This window comes from Dreissena polymorpha, chromosome 4 (genome assembly GCF_020536995.1).
Source record: "Dreissena polymorpha isolate Duluth1 chromosome 4, UMN_Dpol_1.0, whole genome shotgun sequence".
Taxonomy (NCBI): Eukaryota; Metazoa; Mollusca; class Bivalvia; order Myida; family Dreissenidae; genus Dreissena; species Dreissena polymorpha.
The window spans coordinates 90,785,792-90,810,045 of record NC_068358.1 but is presented as its reverse complement, the minus strand read 5'-3'; the positions used below and the strand labels follow the sequence as shown (position 1 = coordinate 90,810,045).

Sequence of the window (24,254 nt, the reverse complement as noted above, 5' to 3'; positions counted from 1 at the left end):
AAGGATACATACAATGACAGACACACACAAACAATGACAGACAGACAGGCCTAAATCAATATAACCCTTTCGATCATTTGATCCGGGGCATAAAAAGGGTATAAACATTAACCATCTTCTTCATGCTGTTGAACAATGTTAGAAACATCTAATGAATAACACAGACAAACTGCTACGTTCAACTAGATTCAATTAACAATTAACATACATAAGCATTTTATGCTTGAGCAACAGTAAACATTTTGATTTTTAATGCATTTACATGCATTTCTGTCATCAATTTGCATATAATCTCAATGCAACTGAGTTTCAAATTCAATGCAGCTAACTTTTATCAAGTGTGTTTTATATATCTGATGTAAATATGTTGACAAATCATTTAACAAATACTCTTGAACACGCACACATGTGTCTAAGTAAGTGAGCAATCAAAATGCAATGCATATTGCTAACAAGGAACTGCTTAAAGATGCTAAATCTGTAACAACTATTGTCTAAAAAAATAATTTTGGCACTTGCTCACAATACACAAAGTATGAAAATAATCCATACTAGCAGTATTATTAAGTTTTTATGAAAAGCAAAACATTTATATTCTGAAAAAAAGGCTGTCCGCCTTTTCAGGCTGTCTTTATCTGCAGTTTGAATTGCCTGCTTTGAATATCATGTCTAGAAATATTTCCTAAGACATTTGTATTTTCTGATTTTGCAGACATAGAATGCTCTGAAGACTCTGTCTTTATCAACAGTAAACCATTACCAAGCATAATGTTTTGAATGGTCACTTTAACAGGCAATAAAACACTCTTAAGTTTAAAGACTACTTCAAATCTTGTAAAAGTACTGATTTTGAATTTGCATCCTTGAAAAAAGAAAGCATTTATTTTTAAAACAAGGCTATTAATTTGACAGATTACAGATTAAGCATCTTTAAGGACTTAACCATTCAGAAATGTGTTTCATGGTTGATAAATAAAGAAATGTCTTATAATTCTTCACAGATACAAGAGGTAGAAACAACCATGGTCATGCAAAAACCTCATAAATTGATACATTTAATGATTTAATCATATTATTTTATAAAATATTCATGTTTTCGTAATCAATCAACATGTAGCTCTGTATTTTAGAGATCAATAATTGTCTTGCTGAGAAATATTTGTAACAAACTACATAATAAATTATTTAATTTAAGTGATATTTTATAAAAAAACATAATTTAATGGACTAAATATAATTTAATATAAAGTTGTCTAAGATACCTATTCTACCATAAAAGAACACAGACAAGTATCTTAAAGATTCCTAACGTCAGCACCCAACACAAAAACTAACATGTCTGTTTTTAATATAATTTTTTCAAAATGATTTATGAAGAAAATTTTATTGGATTATCATAACTGCTAGACAGCTAATTAAACCAATGTGCATGTTTCACAATTTATTAAGTTTGGAATGTTACTACTAATATTGCGAAAAAGGGGTAGTTATCACAGTTTTTGAATAGAAAATACAAGTCAGGATGCTTTCATAGTTATAACAATATGAATATGGCAGCACATTGGTCTTTGAAAAAACAACAAACAAAAAATGTTTATATAAACGGTAGAAGTTACACAAGCACTACCATAATCAAAGCTTAAAATGTGAACAGTACTACAGGGAAAAGCAACACTGGCAGCAAGTGATACCTCTAAGTGAACAATAATGAACCTGCCCCTTAAAATATCCAGGGGCTGATCAGGACACTGCCTATAAACACACACTAAGATTTTACGTAAAATACATTCCTAAAAGCATGACAGCCAGAAAAGTGATTAACCCTTCACCACTTAGATACGTATTTTGACGCAACATATTTTGATGCATTTGCATTCCCTTAGAAAATCAAACTTAATTAAAGACCTTTCTTACTAGATTAAACTGTTTAAGGCTTCATTTTCAACCCTTATATACTGATGAGCAGCAAACAGCATAAAACCTGAACAGACTGCGAGTAAATCGCAGGCTAGTTTGGTTTTATGCTGTTTGCACATAGACATTTTCACTTTGCTTCTAAATGTGAAAGGGTTAAAGGAATATATAATTTTCCGCACTGCCATAGTTTAGTTTCCAACCATTGAGGAAGGCAGGATCCATTTTACTGTTAATCTGGGCCTTCCAAGAAAGGCAATCTGACAGTCTTTCAAAATTTCCAGTAACAATTATGTTACTTGTTTGCTCTGACAACTTGTCTGTTCCTAGATATGACACAAAACCCGTTTACACATCTAACACATAAGAATATAGGTCTTACTGCTATATAAACTGGAAAAGTTATTCATTAATGTCAAATCTAAAATGAAACACTAACTTCAAATCTATAAAACCCTAAGAATGAAATAAGTTTCTAGGCAAATCAATAAAAAAAAAATGTTTGTGATCCTTTTCTACCAAAATTAACAGAAAGAAAAAGGAATATAAATATCTTTGAAAGAAGAAACCTCATGTTAGTGGAATATCCCTTCATTAATATCTATGAACATAAACCATTACAAATGTTAAAATTCAGACAACAAAGTGCTTCTGTATTGTGAACAAGCTGCGAGACTAGAACACATGTGAATCAACAAAAAACAAGTCCACAACAACTAATTCGCGAGTGAAGTGAAAAAGCAAGTGACTTAAAAAACATGAGCTTGCAAATTCAACATGGATGATGTATTACTTACAATTATAACTTAACAAATTTATATTTGTAAAAAGGCAATAGTAAAAATGCAACACACTCAATTCAAATCTCTAGAAATTAATTGTAAGTTTCTTAAAACAGTGTTTGTATTAATGTATGTTAAATAAAATGCTTGCTTTTGAATTGTCATGCAATATCACTTTATACAATGTTAGACATTTGGAATGAAAACGTTTGTTTATTAATCATATTTTGCAGAAGCATTTCAAAATTAGATCTTAATGATGCACATAGTGAGTGTATAAACATGTGATGTCAAAAGATTTTACAGTATGGTGATTAATGCAAATGTCTGATGTGAATATTGGCAGCGAATTAGAATAGAAATACAGATCTCCCATCAAACAACATGGATAAACAATCAGTAAGTTGAGATTGTAAGTTGACATGGGGACACAATGCTAAAAATTAAGAACACATTTTCAGTAAAAGCTACTGTATTGGCCAATACAGATAGCATACACATACTTAATGATTACATTGTAACTAATAAAGAATTCACTTTGCCTGTGCTGTCTCGTAGAATTAGTACTGGTTATCGAAATATTATATGCATGTCAATCATTTTCTCAATAAATGATATTTAAAAAGTCTCCATTATATACCTATGTGCCGGTAAAAATTATAATATACATTCTTACAATAAAAGGGTAACATGTTTCATTAATACATATAAGGTTAAAACATCCAAATATCATACTCTGAGTATAACATATGAACAAAGGTACTTCCAAAAATGAACAGGCCGAGCTGAAGCTAGGCTGACGGCATGTGGCAAAAGACTTATTTTTCATGACCTGATTTGTTTAGTTATAAACAAAATTATACATCTAAAATCATAACTGATCAGCTGAAGCAACTATTATGCAAGCAATAGATAAGTTACATAAACAATAGGAATAAAAAGTTATCAAAGGAATATTGCCTTCTGTGGAATTATATTGTAGAGGACTTAAAAATAAAGTTTTTAATATAGACATACAGTTTGGCGCTCCAGATTTTTACGAACGAAAATAATTTGAGATAACATAAAAACCAAGCAAAGTTTCAAACAATATAAGACAAGAATATTTTGAAATTTAAACTGAAAATATACCTGACTTTATATTTTGATCACTTTGAGCTCATGCGAGCTGAAAAAAAGAAGAAAAGCCCAAGTATAATAATTTTTTTTGCACATGCTTATGTTTTAAGGAAAATTTCTCAAAAATAGTTTTTCTCACTAACCTATTGACTTAAATGCCCAACTCCTTCCCCAAGCAAACAATACATTTATTGCAATTCTAAGTCCAGTAGGCACAGCTTCGCCTCACTACATCTAACTCTCCTCTGGGCTCTTAGAGGCAGTGAACAGCTTCGGGTGGTACTTCTCCAATGCCCATTGCACTGCCCAGACCGCGAGCGCCCGCATGTAACCAAGGGAACGGAAGTGCTTGCTGGTCATGTATGCCTCTGGACTCTGGAACATCAGGCCCAGCCACTCCCAGCACACATTGTAGTTGCCCCACACCGTCTTGAAACCTTCATCCAGCATATTCTGAGGTCCAAATTAATACATGAATGATGAAAGTATCTTAAACATCTATATTGTGATGACATATTTTAAGTGTCCATTTAAATCCTGTGCCAAATATGTAGTAGTTTCACCATAACACCTCTTTTTTACATACTGATGAATCTACCGACCAAACGTCAAACCTGACAATACACTGCAATATACCCCAGTCTCTGGAAGGGTTTAACTATATAGAATGATAAAACCTTACTTTGTTTTGACATCCAACATTCTTGTCTCAGTATTATTATAATATATCAAATTTGTGGTGACATTTTGAATTCTATGTCAAAATATTAGGTAATCCTGTAGAAAAGAATAAATGTTCAAGGAAAAAACTACCTAACACTCTTCTGTCTTCAAATACAGAATAATAAGAAAATATCAGTGAAACTGAAATGGATGCTTCCCGATGAAGCACTTTGTTGATATATTGTTAATTATTTAGATGCAATTTATTAAGAGGTCGCCGTGGCCTGGGGGATATGGTGTCCGCCTAGCAATCAGGGGGTCACGGGTTCGATCCCCACTGTGGGACCGTTCTTCAGATCTCCCCCATAGACACCAAGGAAACGGACTCGAGAGCGTTTCATATAAGCCTAAGGCTTGTTATGAAATCGAGCTTAAATAAATATGTTTAAAAAATAAAAAATAAAAAAATTAAAAATTATTGTTTAAGGGCAAGTAACTCACCAAAAACTAACTGGAGGGGAATGACATGACAATATGTGCATGTCTGTCCTGTTGGGATACTGCTATAAAGATTAACTAGAGCTTTGTCACAGACGTGACGAATACCCCCACATGCCGCATTGACACATAATATTTTGCATGTCGTTTACACAAAAAACAGCGGACACCATGCTCAATTTTTAAAACGCACTAAGTGACCCCTTGACCTAGTTTTTGACCCAGAAAGGCCCATGTTCTAACTTGGCCTTAAGATCATCACCATAAAAGTTCTGACCAAGTCTGGTGAAGATCGGATGTAAACTACTTGAATTAGAGAGCGGATACCATGCTGAATGTTAAAAAACGCACTAAGTGACCCCACCCTGTGACCTAGTTTTAGGCCCAGAATGGCCCATGTTCAACCTTGTCCTAAAGATCATTTAGATAAAACTTGTGACCAAGTTTGGTGAGGATTGGATGAAAACTACTTGAATTAGAGAGGGGACAACATGGTGAGGTTTAAAACTCACTAAGATACCCCGTGACCTAGTTTTTGACCCAGCATGACCCATATTCAAACTTGACCTAGACATCATCTAGATACAACTTCTGACCAAGTTTGGTGAAGATTGGATGAAAACTACTTGAATTAGAGAGCGGACAACATTGTGATGTTAAAAACGCACTAAGTGACCCCGTGACCTTGTTTTTGACTCGGCATGACCCATATTCAAACTTGCCCTAGACATTATCAAGATACAACTTCTGACCAATTTTGGTGAAGATTGGATAAAAGCTACTTGAATTAGAGAGCAGACAACATGGTGAGGTTTAAAACACACTTAAGTGACCCCGTGACCTAGTTTTTGACCCGGCATGGCCAATGTTTGAACTTGACAAACACATCATCTAGTTACAACTTCTGACCAAGTGTGGTGAAGATCGGATTTAAACTACTTGAAATAGAGAGCGGACACCATGCTCAATGAGTAAAACGTACTAGGTGACCCTGTGACCTAGTTTTTGATCTGGCATGGCCCATGTTCGAACTTGGCCTTCAGATCATCTAGATAAAACTTCTGACCAAGTTTGGTGAAGATCGGATGAAAACTACTTCAATAAGAGAGAGGACACCATGCTGAATGTTAAAAAACGCACTAAATGACCCTGTGACCTAGTTTTTGACCCGGCAAGGCCCATGTTCGAACTTGGCCTTAAGATTATCTAGATACAACTTCTGACCAAGTTTGGTGAAGATCGGATGAAAACCACTTGAATTAGAGAGCGGACAACATGCTGAATGTTTAAAACGCACTAAGTGACCCTGTGACCTAGTTTTTGACCCGGCAAGGCCCATGTTCAAACTTGGCCTAGACATCATGTAGATACAACTTCTGACCAAGTTTGGTGAAGATCGGATGAAAACTACTTGAATTAGAGAGCGGACACCATGCTGAATGTTAAAAAAAGCACTAAGTGACCCCGTGACCTAGTTTTTGACCAAGCAAGGCCCATGTTCGAACTTGGCCTTAAGATCATCTAGATACAACTTCTGACCAAGTTTGGTGAAGATCGGATGAAAACTACTTGAATTAGAGAGCGGACACTTAATACAGACAGATCGACCGACAAGTTCACTCCTATATACCCCTCTAAACTTCGTTTGGGGGGTATAATAAAATTTGTGTCATAACTGCATATGCTCTGACACAGAAATGTAAAATTCATTAGAAACTTTAATATTATATTATTCAAAGGGCAATAACTGCCTGATATATGAATTAAATGGAATAACCTGAAAATATACACATGTCCATCCAATAAAGTTGCTTCATATGAAATGCCATACAATTTAATAACATGTGTAAGAGATCAAATGATGAAATCAATTATTTTTTCCAAGAGCAATCACTATATGGAAAATCTACGCAATGGAACGACGTGAGGATATACTCATATCCACCCTTAAGGAAGCAAGGCTGCTGCATATCAAATTTCAATAATTTGTGTCTAAGATATAGCAGGGAAATGAAACAAAAAAATATTAATAATCAAAGGGTAAACAACTCTCTTAAAAATAATTGCATAGGAACAACCTGACAAGGATTTGCATATACACCCTAAAGAAAGTCGAGATCTGTTGTGAAAAAAGTGTGACAGATAGAAGGACAAATGGGAGGACATCATGTTGGACAGACAAAGTGGAAACTATATGCTTCCACATTTCGGTGAGCATAAAAATAAATTTAATAATTTTCATATCTTCGTTTTTGATCTCACCCTATCATACTATAGGGTTCCGTGAAGTATTTCTTAATGGTATACATAAATTGGGTTATGGTACAATATGCAATTAAGGAGCGGAACATGTTTAATAACAATCAACTTGACATATGTAGACTAATTATGTTTAAATGATTCCTCCATCCCACACTTTGAAAGCAAAATTTATCTGCGAACAAGGTCCTTAAGGTAAACAAATTATCAATGTGAGTAATCAATATGACCAAATAGTTAATTTTACTATAGGAACAAAGTTTGTCATTTTGAGTTAACTCTTAACCAAATTCCTAACAAATAAATTTGAAAAGCCTAAAAACCATTAAAATAGTATATATATAATCTATCTCATACATTCATAATAATTTTCATAAATTTTAACAGTGCTTCTCTGTTAATTACGTGAAATACCCCCAAAATCTGCAGTCATACATACACTTTACAAATAAGTCACCTGGGGAATTTCAATTATGCGCATATAAGTTGTTTCGATGGTGTTTTCAGAAGCATAACTGTTTTGGTGTTATTGATGATTATTAATTAAAACTAGGCCCCTAAACGGTACATGGTGTCTTGTTGAGAATTGAATTGGTACTCTACAAGATTTACAGATAGATGCATTTTTTCATTCTCAGCAATTCACTTACCTTTCGCTGAGTTTTTTTTAAACAGTTGGCACATCTTACAATAAATCTAAAATTAAATTTGTTTGATAATTGGTTGTTATTACTAAATTTGAACAGTGGCTGATGCTTGCACATCACATAAAATTATTTACAAAGGCTAAATTGGAATTCTCCATTCCTCAATTCACGCCATGCATGTACTTAAATAACATGGCAGACGTTTGTGTTTATGAATCCCTAAAACACATTTCCATGTAACCACAGTTAAGCATTCATTAAATAGTTCATTTTATAGAAGAATATTTATATTTAATTTTTTAAACAGACAGAAAACAAAGCACCTTTGCATTCAGAGAACACATTGTTGGGGGACCAGACCATGAGTGATTCAACACCAACAACAATAAGAGAGGACCCCATTAGTCGTACCTCATGAGTGATTCAACACCAACAACAATAAGAGAGGACCCCATTAGTCGTACCTCCTGAGTGATTCAACACCAACAACAATAAGAGAGGACCCCATTAGTCGTACCTCCTGAGTGATTCAACACCAACAACAATAAGAGAGGACCCCATTAGTCGTACCTCCTGTATACAACAATAAGAGAGGACCCCATTAGTCGTACCTCCTGGATCATCTGAGCAGCCAGGGATGACGTGACTCCTGTCCAGAACTCCTCAGACTGGCAGCTAGTGATGTCCTTCTTGCCATTGGGCCGAGTGCCGTTGATGGCACCCATATTTCCGTCTGCAAACCCCATTACATTGTTTTTGAACACGGTTTCCAGGGCCGATCTCACATGGTTTGAGGGGAACACCTGTGTAAGTTTGAACCTATTATTTTTTATGCAGATCAATATGTCTAACACCACGCAGATTACATCTGTGTAGATGATGCATGAATAAAGGAAAACAGGTTTGGTAATACTTTCTAAGTTTTCATAAAAACTTTATTGAACCAAAACCAAGACCCCCAAAAAATGTATTACAACAAAAAGGCTAGAAATTGTTTAAAAACAGCTATTTCATAATTAAGAAATAGTAAACTCCACTGAGGTCCCTATGGCATTATAGTGACCAGCCAGGCAGCCACAAACCGTATATGGACCGAAGCCGTAGTGTTGTACGATTGTTTATGGTTTAAATGAGATAAACTGAAGAATTTCGCAGGAATAAATGACTTCATTTTACAGTAAAACAGTGCAAATTTAGTGGTGTGTAACCCCGAACGGTCCATATACAAAAATAGTGACCGGTCCATATACTATTAGGTTCCTCTATCGCATTTTACAGACTGAAACCGGTCATATAGATATAGAAGGACCAATATCTCTGAGGTGTAATATTATTCTTTATTTGGTCAATGCTTACAAAAGTAGCATGATAAATTTGGCTGTGCTCTGTGAAAAAAGGGTTTAGTGCATGTGCTTAACTGCTGTCCCAGGTTAGCCTGTGCAGTCCACACAGGCCGATCAGGAACAACACTTTATGCTTTTATTATATTTTTCGTCTCAAGAAAGTCTCTTCTAAGCAAAAATCAAGTTTAGGCAGAAAGTTTTGTTCCTGTTTAGCCTGTGTGGACTACATAAATTATTTCAACCCCCTTTTTCACAGAGCACTGCCCTATACATAATCCATTAAATGCAAAGTCTTGCCCCAGAAAAGACCAGTTTGCTTATAACATTTTTTTCTAACCCACTCACAGTTTCATCTATGATGCCAGCAGCCTTCATATACCAGTTGCCTGCTAGCTGGTCTGCCATCACACTGTCATGGGTCCCGTGACTGCTGCAGTCATAGTTGTAGTACTTGCCTGAAATGGGCAGCAGTGTGACAAATAGCGCTTAGTTTGCACACTGCATTGAAATAGTAGAATCAAATTGCCTGAAAGACAACCTATATTAAAAGGTGAAATTTATAAGCCCGAATAATGGCTTTTTAAATTTAGAAACAAAAACTAACAAAAATTTAAAAGAATTTGGTTACAATAAAATTAATCAATATATGCATAACAATCAAGAACCAAAGCAATGATCTATTGCTATTGGAATCATAAGCGTAACAACAGTATCTCTGAAGAACACACATGAACTGTGGAAAGAAATCTTCAAAAGCTGAAGTCTATGCATGCAGGATTGCTAAATGAATCATCAAGCTGAAGTCTATGCATGCAGGATTGCTAAATGAATCATCAAGCTGAAGTCTATGCATGCAGGATTGCTAAATGAATCATCAAGCTGAAGTCTATGCATGCAGGATTGCTAAATGAATCATCAAGCTGAAGTCTATGCATGCAGGATTGCTAAATGAATCATCAATAGATCAGGTTAGGTGAAAGTGTCACAGTGACGTGGTGGCTATTCTGTCTTCCCAGCGATCTCAAGATTCTGGCTTCTTTCTCCAAGATGGATGTGTTCTTATGATTGTCACCACAGAGACCGCGCACTTGCCTTACCCAGGAAAGTGACTCGTTGATGTCTTAACAAGTTAAGGCTTTTAAGGCCTAAGCAAGCTAAAATGAACAAGAGCTGTGTTTGTGAAACACAATGCACCCTACTGCACCGCTTTGAAGCCATATATTTGACCTTTGACATTGAAGGATGACCTTTGACCTTAAAGGATGACCTTCACCACTCAGTGTGCAGCTCCATGGGATACACATGCAAGCCAAATATCAAGTTCTTCAATATTGCAAAAGTTATGACCAAAGTTAAAATTTTGGGACAGAATAACAGACAGACAGGCCAAAAACATTATACACCCAATCATTTGATCCGGGGGCATAAAAAGGTATAATACAACTTTTTTTATACCCATGACACAATAAAAGACCACACAATACTAACCATTCCAGAGTTTGATTTCATAGGATTCCTTTGCCTTGTTGAGTATCTTGGTGTATTTAGTCTCATCCTCTGACTGACCGAGTATTTTCGCTGCCTCAACAAACATCCGCAGGGAGCACAACCACAACCCACCACAATAGGCACTGAAATATAAAGGCAATTATTCTCCATTTGGCACAATAAGAGGGATAAAAACTGTCCGCACAAGTTTGTACAAGGCATTGATATTATTGTAAGTTATTCAGGGGTCTCTTACCAGTAAAGACCCGGACAAAAGAGTTTGCATATTCTCTATACTGCTGTTTATTTGTACATGTATATGTAATGTTGCATAACCAAATGAATGTTCACTTTGTCACAGCTGTATTTAACATTTTTAAACATTGACCAGATATTTGAGCTCTGGTAAAATAATATTCCTCATAAAGTTCGAATTGCTATTCACTTGATTACATGATTATATTTATGTACATTTACTTGTACTTTACTTATTACTGCAGTTTATTTTGCTGCAACAATTCCCTGATATTTGACCACTAAAGAAAGTTAGTGTCATTCATAAACCTGTCATAACTTTCATATGTATACAAAATTGTGTGCTCATATTTAGAATAATTTAATATTTGTATGGATGGATGTGCACAGACTGTCTAGTACAGAAAGGTTTAAAAGAATGTAAAATGATAAATGAGAGGCATGATTGCACAGATATTGGTATAACATTTGTGCCTATTCATTATAATGTTACTTTATTTTTATTAATGGTAAATAATTGCAGAGAAATAACATATGTGCCTATTCAAGATTATGTTACTAAAGTTTTATTTATGGTAAAATGTTGCAGAGACTGCTATAATTTCCAGAATCAGACAGAGGCATTTTTTCTGATATGACGTTTTGCACACAGAAACAGTGCTCATCTTGTTTATTTGACAGAGTGTCTTTTTGATCAATGTTCTTTTAACGGCTACCAGCTGTAAGTTTAGCTGACCTTGCCCCGTAGACAATCCAGGCATCAAAGGTCTGGTCAGCAAAGCCGCCGTTCTCTATCAGCCCATCGTTGTCCTTGTCCCACGCCAAGGACCTCTCCACCAGCACCTGTGAACACAACTCAAGTTTAAAACTAAAATTCTAGGCACTAGACAAAAAAATGGCTATGAATTTGCCATGAGAAGTTTCCAGTCATACCCTGCTATTGTATTGTGTTATTTCCATTCATCAAAAATCAGAAACAATGCCATGTACTTGTTTTGCAATAAAAAAACAACACGTTCACAAATGAATTAAGTATTATTACTGCTGAACATGAGACATCTTACGCAATGAATTTTTTAAATAGCAAGTTTATTCAAAATTAAGATTTACGATTTTAGGTTTTACTATATATTAATGTATTCACTATCTTGTATCAGGCATTTGTCCATAAATTTTAGCTGCTTACTAAAAGTAAATTTTAAAAGGAAGTTTTTTTATAGTCAGTTATGAGTGATATGCAGTACTAAAATAGCTAATTGAAAGGAAGGGAAAGTGTATCTCAGTAAAGCTGAGGTTACAAGGAAATACTTTGAGAAACATCTCCCTCTGTATCTCAGTCCACTGATTCCTCACAAAGGACAAGAAATGGTGGCTAAAACATTTGATCTTGAAAGAAGGCATAAACGTTGAGGGGGCATAACTGACTCATACCTGAGGATCCTTCCCATTGTCTCCATGCCTTTACCATTTGAGGCAAGTTCAATAACAATCTGTCTAAAAGCATAGGAGATACGGAGCAGACACCAATATCTTCTTTTTGTCTAATAAACTACTACAAAGTAATGAGGTACAAGTCTAGAAAATTGGCTTTAATTTCCTTTCAAAACTTTGTGGTGACTTTCTTTTAATACTTACACACTGCATTATGACATACTGTAAACAAGGGAGATAAATCATTTAGTTCCATTCACAACTATGTCATGGATAGTCCTATTACATTTTATTTAACACATCATTCTCACTTGCAAGTTATTCAATTAATTGTTTTTAAACATTAATTGATAATAATCAAAGTTTTAGTCAGTCCTGTTGTTTGTTGAAAAATGAATATATTTGTGATGCACAATAAATGTAAGTTAACATTATAAGCTTTAATATATTAAATTGATAATTAAAAATATAAGTCAACTTGCATCATGGGTTTCTGTTAAGTAAATTGAAAATTCTAATGAATGTTTTGTAATTAATAATTAGTGGAAATATTACTTCAGTTTTATACTGTAAAGCCACACACCTTATTTGGCATAGTAAACTAAAGTATAAACAAGGGCTGTTTGTAAAACATGCATGCCCCCCTATATGGGCTATAAGTTGTAGTAGCAGCCATTGTGTGAATACGTTTTTTGTCACTGTGAACGGTGGTGGTGGTGGTGGTGGTGGTGGTGGTGGGTGGGTGGGTGGGTGGGTGGTGGTGGTGGTGGTGGTAGAAGTTGAAGTAGTAGTAGTGGTAGTAGTAGTAGTAGTAGTGGTAGTAGTAGTAGTAGTAGTAGTAGTAGTAGAAGTAGTAGTAGTAGTAGTAGTAGTAGAGTAGTAGTAGTAGTAGTAGTAGTAGTAGTAGTAGTAGTAGTAGTAGTAGTAGTAGTAGTAGAAGTAGAAGTAGTAGTAGTAGTAGTAGTAGAAGTAGTAGTAGTAGTAGAAGTAGAAGTAGTAGTAGTAGTAGTAGTAGTAGTAGTAGTAGTAGTAGTAGAAGTAAAAGTAGTAGTAGAAGTAGTAGTAGTAGTAGTAGTAGTAGTAGTAGTAGTAGTAGTAGTAGTAGTAGTAGTAGTAGTAGTAGTAGTAGTAGTAATAGTAGTAGTAGTAGTAGTAGCAGTAGCGAGTAGCAGCAGCAGTAGCAGCATTACAATACCAATACTTAAGAATGATCAAATGGGAAAAGGTAACCTAGCACTGGCAGTAAATATGGGGCTCATTTACAGGTCAGATTTGGAATCTCTGCTGTAAAATGAGATTTTGAATGAATTAAAGGGAGGTAAATCTGTAATAAAAAGAACATGCATAAACCGTAGTTGTTTCCCTTGTTTGAACCATGCTAAATCCTTATAAATTTAAAATGCCTATTTCCAGTAACTGTGACCTTCACCTGTGACCTTGACCTTTGACCTAGTGACCTCAAAATCAATAGGGGTCATCTGCGGGTCATGATCAATGTACCTATGAAGTTTCATGATCCTAGCCCCAAGCGTTCTTGAGTTATCATCTGGAAACCACCTGGTGGACGGACCGACATACCGACCGACCGACATGAGCAAAGCAATATACCCCCTCTTTTTCGAAGGGGGGCATAATAAGAAACATATTTTATTTATGCCAATTAGAATTATTCTAATTGGTATATCTGGTGGTTACAAGTTATAAATCTGTCAATAATCGCTTTTGTCGAAATGGACATAAACATCTAGAAATCCTACTTTCAGTTTAAAAAGCGGTACCGTTTGAAAAATAAAAAATTACTTGCTAACTTGGCTGAAGATTTAATTTTATCTATGCCAATTAAAATATATCTGGTGGTTACAAGGTAGAAATCCGTCTTTTTTGCGCTTTAAAACTTAAAAATATTTGCGTTTGTCGAAATTAATGAACATATACGTCTAGAAATCCTACTTTTGATTTTAAAAGCGGTACCATTTGAAAAATAATAAATTACTTGCTAACTAGGCTATAGATTTAATGACAATTTTGCACACTTTCAAATTGCATCTATATGTATTGATTTAATAACATGCATTTAATTTCAAAGTCAGAGGCAAGGTGTGTGGCTTTAACATGTAACATGTAACTATTCTGTCAGGACAGACAAGAGAAAGTTTAGGAAATAAGTAAATGAGGACAAGTGGATTTAAAAGTTATTGTCAAGCACTGCCAAATCCTGTACAATTTATTTTAATTAACATAACGCAAGAAGGCAGTTCACACGCCCATAAAAAGTCTGTAAGAAAGGCATTTGGTTCGCACATAAAGTGGGGTCAGTCGATGTGATAGAGCACCTTGCAGACACATCACTCCTTATTTTAGCATGATCATAGAATAAACAGACATAAGAGCCGTGTCATGCTGAAATGAGTCTTAAGCTATAAGCAGCCAGCAAAGCTTTAGACAAGCCAAAACTTCTGCACAGTCAGGTCTAGAGCTTCCCTATCTGTTAATAGGACCATAAAACTTTGCGACTTTCTAGTGAACAGCGTAGAACTTAACCAGACTGGGAGGAAGTTTAAGCTGGTCGGGAGCTATGCTAACAGCATAAGGTATGAGAAACATTTTCTCGTCACAACGTTCATAAATAAGAAGCTATTAGAAAAAGACATTTGTTCAAGAAAGCAATTATTCATAAATTATTGCTTGATAGACAATAGTATAAACTGGCTTATATAAGTTAGAGAATTTCGGATGGTAATACTAGACAAAAAAACAGGCCCACCACCTACCCTGAAAATCTTACCCTTACCTAATACTTATATAAATATATATTATGATATAATATGAATATAGTTATAATTATGATAATATGATTACATGCTAAGATGGTCTATCTGAGTATCATCCACACCTTAAGTCGTTACTGGGGCTAACTGGATGTGCAATGACAGACAAATGTTTATTCCCCAAAATAACTGGATGTGATATGACAGATTATGTTTTAATCTCTCAAAGTTTGCACAATTATCACAGAAATAAAGTTATCAAGTGATTAGTGACTAGGTATTACAAAGCTTGTCAACGATAATACAAAGTGACCAAGGATAAGGCAAACAATTTATGCTAATTGTTAAACTATTAAAGGTTTTGGTATAATTTTATCTCCAGCATTCATACCCTCATGATGGGGTACATGTGTTCCAGGAATGCTCGGTCCCCAGTGGCGTGGTAGTCCCTGTACACCTGCAGTATGAACTTCAGGTTCAAGTCTTTCCAGTCAACAGTAGGATGGATGTTGTAGGCATTCACACGCTTCCACGGCTCATCCTCTGTAGTACAGAAATAGCTGCCTTGAAAATACTCAACAGTTGTTATATATGGAAATATCATAGGCAGAATAAGAGTGTAGTAAATATGGCAAATCAAGGAAAGAGAACAAAGGACTTGCTAAACAATACAGTCATCCAGTGAACAATATTAACTTTACCTTAAAACATGCCTATTCTATTTATGTTCCAATACCTGACAAACGTGCAGTGTTTTTTATAACAAACATGTAAAACATGCAGATTTCATATATTAATCGAGCACAGATCAATATCAATATGTAATTTTTATTTTAAAAGTGCATACAGATAAACAGCTTTAAGTACTTTTAGGAAAACTCATGTAACCAGTACTGCCATTAGGCCAATATACTCTATTTATAATACAATTAAAGATTTACAATGAAGTGCATATACTGTTATGCAGATCTGTGAAAAAGTAATACTGATGAAGAATTTTTGTTTGTTTTCATGAGCACTTTTGGCCCCGAATCAGCATGGCTACATGGCTACACAGTACAGCTATTTAAAGGCAAGATTCCCACCTGGATCTCCAATGTCATGTGGGACTGTGTTCAGTACCTTCCTGTGACCCACATGGCCTCCCATACAGAAACGGAACTGCTCCTTGTTCTCAGCTATCACAGCTTTGCCTGCAGTAAAATAGTAGAATATAGCAGCATGATTCACAAGGACTGTTTGATATATGAGAAATGACATGAGAATTATAGATGTGAATGCAGCTGTCTATTAATTGATCTTTTGTTGTTGGGTTATGATAAATATTGCTATATTTTGAAAAATCGTAATCAAATGACCTTTTGTTGGAAACAACCAAAATTTATGTTTTTACATAACTATTTAACTGTTCCGCGAATAAAAGTTCTTTTGTATTAAAACGTTGAAAAAAAAGTGACAATACATATAAGACAAGGGCTGTTTGTAAAACACGCATGCCCCCCTAATGGGCTTTCAGTTGTAGTGGCTTCAGGTCACTGTGACCTTGAACTTTGACCAAGAGTCCTGAAAATCAATAGGGGTCATCTGTCGGTCATGACCATTGTCCCCATGAACTTTCATGATCCTTACCCTAAACATTCATGAGTTATCATCCGGAAACCATTTTACTGTTTTGAGTAACTGTGACCTTGACCTTTGAACTAGTGACCTGAAAATCAATAGTGGTCATCTGCCAGTCATGATCAATGTACCTATGAAGTTTCATGATCCTAGGCCTAAGCATTCTTGAGTCATCATGCGGAAACCATTTTACTGTTTGAAGTCACTGTGACCTTGACTTTTAACCTAGTGAACTGAAAATCAATAGGGGTCATCTGCCAGTCATGATCAATGTACCTATAAAGGTTCATTATCCTAGGCCAAAGCATTCTTGAGTTTTTATCCGGAGACCATTTTAATGTTTCGAGTTACTGTGACAATATACCCAATCATCTTTGAAGGGGGGCATAAAAATCTTCAGAATGATGCTTTGCCCATGTATTGGTTTATTGAAAGAATGTGAACAAGAAAATAAGGAACTCTTACTGACAATGATGAATAACAAAAAGATCTAGAGATCTCTCATAATACTTAAAATGTCCTTTTTGAAATAAAAGAGCAATAACTATTTGAAAATTCAATCTGATGAACAATCTGATAAAATTCTTCACATTTACACCCTAAAAGAGTACTTCATATACATGTACATGTAAATTATAACATTCCAACATATTCAGATTTCTCTCTGAGATCTCAGGCAAATAATCTTGTTTTCTTTTATATGTTTAATAATCTTATTTTCTTTTATATGTTACAATTCAAGAACAATAATGGCTTTATACTGTGGGTTGCAAAGGTTTAGTGGAAAGACTGCCACTTAGCAAACCGTGATTGGCAGGCTCACCCTCCACATGGCAAGTTCTTTTAAAATCTTAAATATAGGATACCAAAGCTGCTTCTTCCCCACCAAAGGATATAGAGAATACTAGGTTAGCATTGAATACAGAGAAGTTTATGTTGAGAGGCTTAGAACGCCGGGAGTGCGAGCCTTGGCGAGCGCTTTCGGTGTTCGAGCCGAGCAACATAAACTTCTCTGTATTCAACGCTAATCCTAGTATTCTATTTATCCCATTTGATTTTTTTTCAACGTGACATTTAACTAAACCTTAGCCTAACAATTAGTATAATTCATTCTTAAAAATCGCTTAAAATCTAACGAATGTAACCATGCGTAGTGATATAAATGTATTTGTTCTGGTACGCAAAATAGTCTTTAAAAAATTCACAAACAAACTGTAAAACTAGTAAAAATATCACCATATGCCTCGATTCAATTTTGCGCAGCATGCGAATTGTAACACATTACGACCGCTAAAAGAAGATTTTTCTTTACTATAATTCATTTTATTTTCGAAAGAAAATGATCAAAATCCAATATGGCGGCGATTGCTCCTGACAAAATGATGTCGGTGTCAACATAGATTCTACATGTACACTATTGACGAGTAAACAGACAATTGCACCGACTGACACTTAATTTGACTTAATATGCAGGCAAAACTTTTTCCGACTTCGGACGACGAATTTAAGGACGCGCAGAACGTGTTTTTTTATATAATGTTATGGGTATGCCGTGTGTGATCCAATGCGTCGATGGCCCCCATGTCACAATCATTTCCCCGAGAACAGGGAACGACAAAAGTACAAACAAAAACCAAAACGTTCGAACTAGTATCTTACCTTTTATTATCCTTTATTTTTATATAATTATCTAATAATCCATTTACCTCAATAATTGGCGATTTTGCATCTAGGGTCTTTAATTATTATTTTAGCATAGTTAAATAAAGACCCTTATGCCATCCTATCACTATTTTCAAATGAATTTATGAACTCGTTAAACTTTCTTATTCGTCACACGCTACGTCATGTACTGAACATTACTGCTGTTAAAATGAACCAGAGCAGTTTATCAAATAATAGCCGTTGGTAAACTCGGATGCATTTGCAGATTTCTGCATACAAACATAATTATGCTTAAACTTGCACAATGTTATTTGTAATAAATGCCCTTATTGTGTACAAGAAAATAATTTAATATATAAATACACAGGGAATGGAAAACATTCCATTACACAACAGATAAATCAGTAGATAATTCCCGTGTACAAAATGGGACGTTCCGAATTCCAGTGTGGTGCTATTTTTACCATCTTATACTTTACACAGCTCTATGCTTAACATGAATTAATTCGGATAGCAAATATTGCAGATTATTTATGAATTGTGCGATATTTGTATGGCTTGTTGTACATTCTTAAATGTCAAAAGTATATGCATGGATAATAAACAATGCACATTACACGAAATAAGGAAATTGTGATTTATTGACAATTCAAATACCGTATGTCGATATACAGTACATGCACATGTGAAATAAATCGCGTTTATAATAAATCGTCAATTTTTCGGGGAAAATGACGCAATAAGTGTCATTTTATGACGCCATCAATCAGCTGATTCATTATACGGATGGCAAAAATTATGTCATATGACTAGATTTAAAGGTTGAAGGTCGTATAATTTTGAAGCTAAAGTTTTCTCGACTTTATTAATTATGAAAAATCATTATGCGGTAAAGTAAAAAGTAGTCCATGCACGTGACAGGGCACGTGACAGGTATATACCACAGTGTTGAATACAGGCTAGTATATTCCATTAGGTGTTATACCGTCAATGTCACGTTGAAAATGGGATAAATTAAATGTCTCTTAACCCTTTACCACTTAGATACATATTTTGACACATTTGTTGTCCCTCAAAAAGTTACATTTTATTAAAGACTTTTCCTACTAGCTTCAAATTTTAAAGGCGTCATTTCCAACCCTTTGATAATGATTATCAGCAAACAGCATAAAACCTGAACAGACTGCAAGTGTATTGCAGGATGTTCTAATTGTTTGCTTTTCGCACATTGACATTTTCACTTGGCTTCTGAGTGGGAAAGGGTCTAGCAATAGGCGTTCAATGCAATCATCTTTAACATTGTCGCGAAATACGCGAAATATTTGAACTTTGTTAATACAGATATACATCTAATTTTATATGGCGGAGTTTCCACGTGTTTTGGAACATTTTGGCGGTGTTTAGCGGAGCCTCTGCATTGTAGCTCCGGTTGTTTGTCTTTAATTAGGTCAAACATGAGGTAGCATTTATATCTTCATGTATTTTATGTTTTCCGTTTTTCTTGCTGTTTTCGTGTATATTTTAGTAGGCGGAGTAATAATAGTATTTATACTCATGTACGCTTGCAATCACAGTCAGAGTTCATATTTTTCAACCTAAGTTAAAAACGTTGGATTAATTTAAAGATTGGATTATAATAAAGTTTGATGAACTATTTCGGCAACAATTTGTGTTCAATATTTTAATTTCTTAAAATAAAGCTTTATTTGTTTTAAGTGAAATTGTGTAACATTAGAAATATGTTTTTTGTTACGGACTCTCGAATAAGAAATATAATAAAATCCAGTGTGGTTTCGATTGTCTGTTAATTCAGTCGCAGACAATAAATAGAATCGCCGCCATAAACATATTTTTCTTTAAAGAATATGCAAACAGACATTTCTGTATTCTTAAATCTAAGTAGTCTACAGAACATCAAATACATGTAACTTGCTAAGATTTTAGATTTTCTGTACTTTAAGTTCTACTGATAACAAAATTGATTGTACTTCGGTTGAAACAACATGAAACCATAGCAAATGGGTGAAAAAATCAGTTTATGTTGTCATTTTAAAGGGAATGTAGGATTGTGATTACAAACAATTACAATATGATTATTGTCTGGGATCATAATGACTTTCACAAAAATTAACCACCAAGAATAGCACAAGAATGGTTTCTAAGAAAATAATAATATGGACAAGGCTTTAGTGATAAGAAGGAAACAATGTGGTATCCATTACAGCAAACTCTCACAAAGATGAAAAGGACAAGCACTTAACCACTTAAAATATAATACTTTCTCAAAAACCTTGGAAGCGACAGTAGAAGTCTGGAAAACCATATCAATCATAATTTCTGCTGTTAGTAATTTGTCACGATACTAGAACAAAAGACATTAATGTTAACAAAACATTTTAAGTATGCTAGTTTTGTACTAAATGATTTGATGCTAGACAGAACATTATGATTAAAAAGCTGTTCTGGTTTCAAGAACCGAGAGAACTATCACAACATTCTAACTTAATTATGCCTGGGTAAAATTGCTCAATGATGATAGGAGCCTTGTTACAATATGAAACTTGATTTTCAGTAAGGAGGGACTTTCTTGAAACTAAAAATACCATAAAAGAGTAAAGTGTCCTCCCTGGTTAGACTATGCGGACTGCACAGGCTAATCTGGGACGACACTTTACGCACATGCCTTATGCCCAGTTTTCTCAGAACGCGGCTCATGTGTTTAGTGAACCAATATGCTTTCTTAAACATTAGACTAATTATGAAAATTGTATGCTATACACGTACACTGCATTTTTTTCCTCTTAAAAACAATTTATTATTTACAATTATTGAATTAACTTAGAAAAAAGTTTTTCTTATCTTAAATTCAACGTAACACAATAACTTTCAAATGCACATAAATCATAAAATTGAATTATAATAATTTGTGTGTTAATTTATTTTTCATTTCAAACATTTCTATATTAAAAGTTATATTTTTAATGTATTAAATTTAATTGTGATCATCAGAAACACCCAAAGATTACATTTTCAGGTGCAACTCAAAGAAATTATTACCTATCAATGGTCTATGCAGCTAGACACACAGGGGCATCAAAAACATATCCATTGTGATTATTTCATCTTCACACCTGACACCTGCTTTAAACCACATTAACTGAGAAAGAATTAAGAATGCTAATAGTATAAGAACTCAAAAGGATATGATTAAGTCTGGTTATCTGAAAGCATATCAGCATATTACATTTCAACAAGACTATTGCCAAGCAATATAGTCACCTACAGGCTCCATCATTGTCAGAAATTCCACCATTGTCAGATTTTTTTATTTGTTGCCATAGCAACCAGAATTTTTGACGTAGGAACAAAATGAAATGACATAAATAATGTCCATATTGCCATCTATCCATGTTTCAAGTTTCATGAAAAAATATTAAGAACTTTTAAAGTTATCGCAGGATCCAGAAAACCACCATTTTCAGCAGTATTTCTAGTCTATTTGTTGCCATAGCAACCAGAATTTTTGATGTAGGAACAAAATGAAATGACGTGCATAATGTCCATATTGCCATCTATCTATGTTTCAAGTTTCATGAAAAAATATTAAGAACTTTTAAAGTTATCGCAGGATCCAGAAAAGTTTGACTGACTGACAGACAGACAGAGCACAAACCATAAGTCCCCTCCGGTGAAACCAGTAGGGGACAAAAATATCCTCACATATGCAAAGATTCAGCCATGACATCTGTTTATTATAATACAACAATAATGTGCATTAACAAGATGCGTTTGTGAAACACAATGTCCCCTTATATGACGTTTGACCTTGTAGGATGACCTTGACCTTGACCCTTCACCACTCAAAATGTGCAGCTCCATGAGATACACATGCATTTCAAATATAAAATTGCTAGCTTCAATATTGCAGAAGTGACATTACATGAGCAATTTTGACCCATATATTTGACCTTGAAGGATGACCTTGACCTTTCACCACTCAAAATGTGCAGCTCCATGAGATACACATGCATGCCAAATATCAAGTTGCTATCTTCAATATTGCAAAAGTATTCATAAAATAAGCGATTTGGGCCACATATATTTGACCTCTGACCTTGAAGAATGACCTTGACCTTTCACCACTCAAAATGTGCAGCTCCATGAGATACACATGCATGCAAATATCAAATTGCTATCTTCAATATTGCAAAAGTACTCATAAAATGAGCGATTTTGGCCACATATATTTGACCTCTGACCTTGACCTTTCACCACTCAAAATGTGCAGCTCCATGAGATACACATGCATGCCAAATATCAAGTTGCTATCTTGAATATTGAAATACTGCAAAAGTGTACATAAAAATTAGCGATTGTGACCGATATATTTGACCTTTGACCAAGAAGGATGACCTTGACCTTGAGCTTTCACCACTCAAAATGTGCAGCTCCATGAGATACATATGCATGCCAAATACCAAGTTGCTATCTTCAATATTGCAAAAGTTATTGCAAATGTTAAAGTTGGCGCAAACAGACAGACAGACAGACCAACCAACCAACAGACAGGGCAAAAACAATATGTCCCCCACTTCTATAGTGGGGGACATAAAAATCTGCAAGATAAAATGCATCACTTACTTAGATCATACTGTAGGGAAAGTTGCAGTTTTGGCCACAGCATTATCAAGGCAAAGGACGCATAGAAATGTACGTCATATGTGTTGTACATTCTGTACTCATGGCCTGAAAACAAAAGGTGTTCAATTCAGAAAATATGAAAAATTAGGCAATTTCCCTTCTCTGAAATTAAATAAGAGTCATTGACATTCAAGGAAGTGTCTGAATGTATAATCTCTAAAATAAGAAAAATGGTCATAGTACAAAAATATAAGAAAACAAAATGGATTACTTCTTACTTACACTGCATCATGAAAAAACACACCAGCAAATGCTAGATTATGTATTTAAAATACATCTTCTTAACCCAGTATCAAGATACTTGTTTAAAATTCATATTCAAACAAAACATATATATATAGTTTGATTTCAAATTGAATATTTCAGCATAATAGGTTATCATGCTATGCTATATACCTTCAAGATAGGCAAACTTTCCGTACTCCTTTATTAGTGCGTCCATGGCAGTATCCCCCGACCCCTCGTCTGCAGGCTCCACAGGGTCCAGCCAGACTGTTCCACCATCACTCACGTAGTAGAGCTCGTTGAACAGCAAGGACTTGTACCAGTCTGGGATCTCACTATAATTAGCAAAATGTTGTTGTTTTACAATTAAAATTCAGGCTTCATGTGACACAATGTTGAGACATTGGTGATAGTACAGAAAACTGAAATAAATTTTATCAGGATTTCAACATTAATGAACTGTTATTTTTTATCAAAATTCCGCTTTATTATTGTTGCATTCAAACCTGCAGTAAAGAACACAGAGCTCCAGATAAGGTTTTGTGAAATTCTTAACAATACTACCAGATTTTCAAAAAGAATTCTTAACTCTGGAATTTGATTCTTAACGTTACTACTAAGTTGTAGAAAATAATTCTTAACTTTTCTAAATGACCTAAAAATAAATAATTATGGGTGTCATCGTATAAGATCTTTTCTATAATGTCTTTCTTAACATTCAACTTCGGCTCACTTTGTGTACAATATGTTAAAAGCGTGTTGTTTTGCACGCTTTGCAGTTTTTTAGGATGTCTTTCGGGAATAGCCATTTTTTTGACAGATAGACTGTACATGCCGCTTGTATTGGAAAAAGAATACGCTTTGTTAAACAAACCC

The 24,254-nt window shown here is 34.7% G+C and overlaps 1 protein-coding gene across 1 annotated transcript in view; it reads right to left on the bottom strand.

Moving 5' to 3' along the window:
- Window positions 1-320: 320 nt before the first annotated feature.
- Window positions 321-24,254, bottom strand: part of LOC127877163 (non-lysosomal glucosylceramidase-like) — a 38,015-nt gene continuing 14,081 nt past the window's right edge. Inside the window, exons 10-18 of the mRNA XM_052422819.1 lie at window positions 23,550-23,713; window positions 23,094-23,198; window positions 16,253-16,360; window positions 15,559-15,710; window positions 11,705-11,811; window positions 10,714-10,856; window positions 9,571-9,680; window positions 8,494-8,685; window positions 321-4,268 (exon numbers count right to left, since the gene is read on the bottom strand). Coding sequence (XP_052278779.1) covers window positions 4,050-4,268; window positions 8,494-8,685; window positions 9,571-9,680; window positions 10,714-10,856; window positions 11,705-11,811; window positions 15,559-15,710; window positions 16,253-16,360; window positions 23,094-23,198; window positions 23,550-23,713 — 1,300 coding nt within the window. The 3' untranslated portion in view covers window positions 321-4,049. The remainder of the gene's footprint in view (window positions 4,269-8,493; window positions 8,686-9,570; window positions 9,681-10,713; window positions 10,857-11,704; window positions 11,812-15,558; window positions 15,711-16,252; window positions 16,361-23,093; window positions 23,199-23,549; window positions 23,714-24,254) is intronic.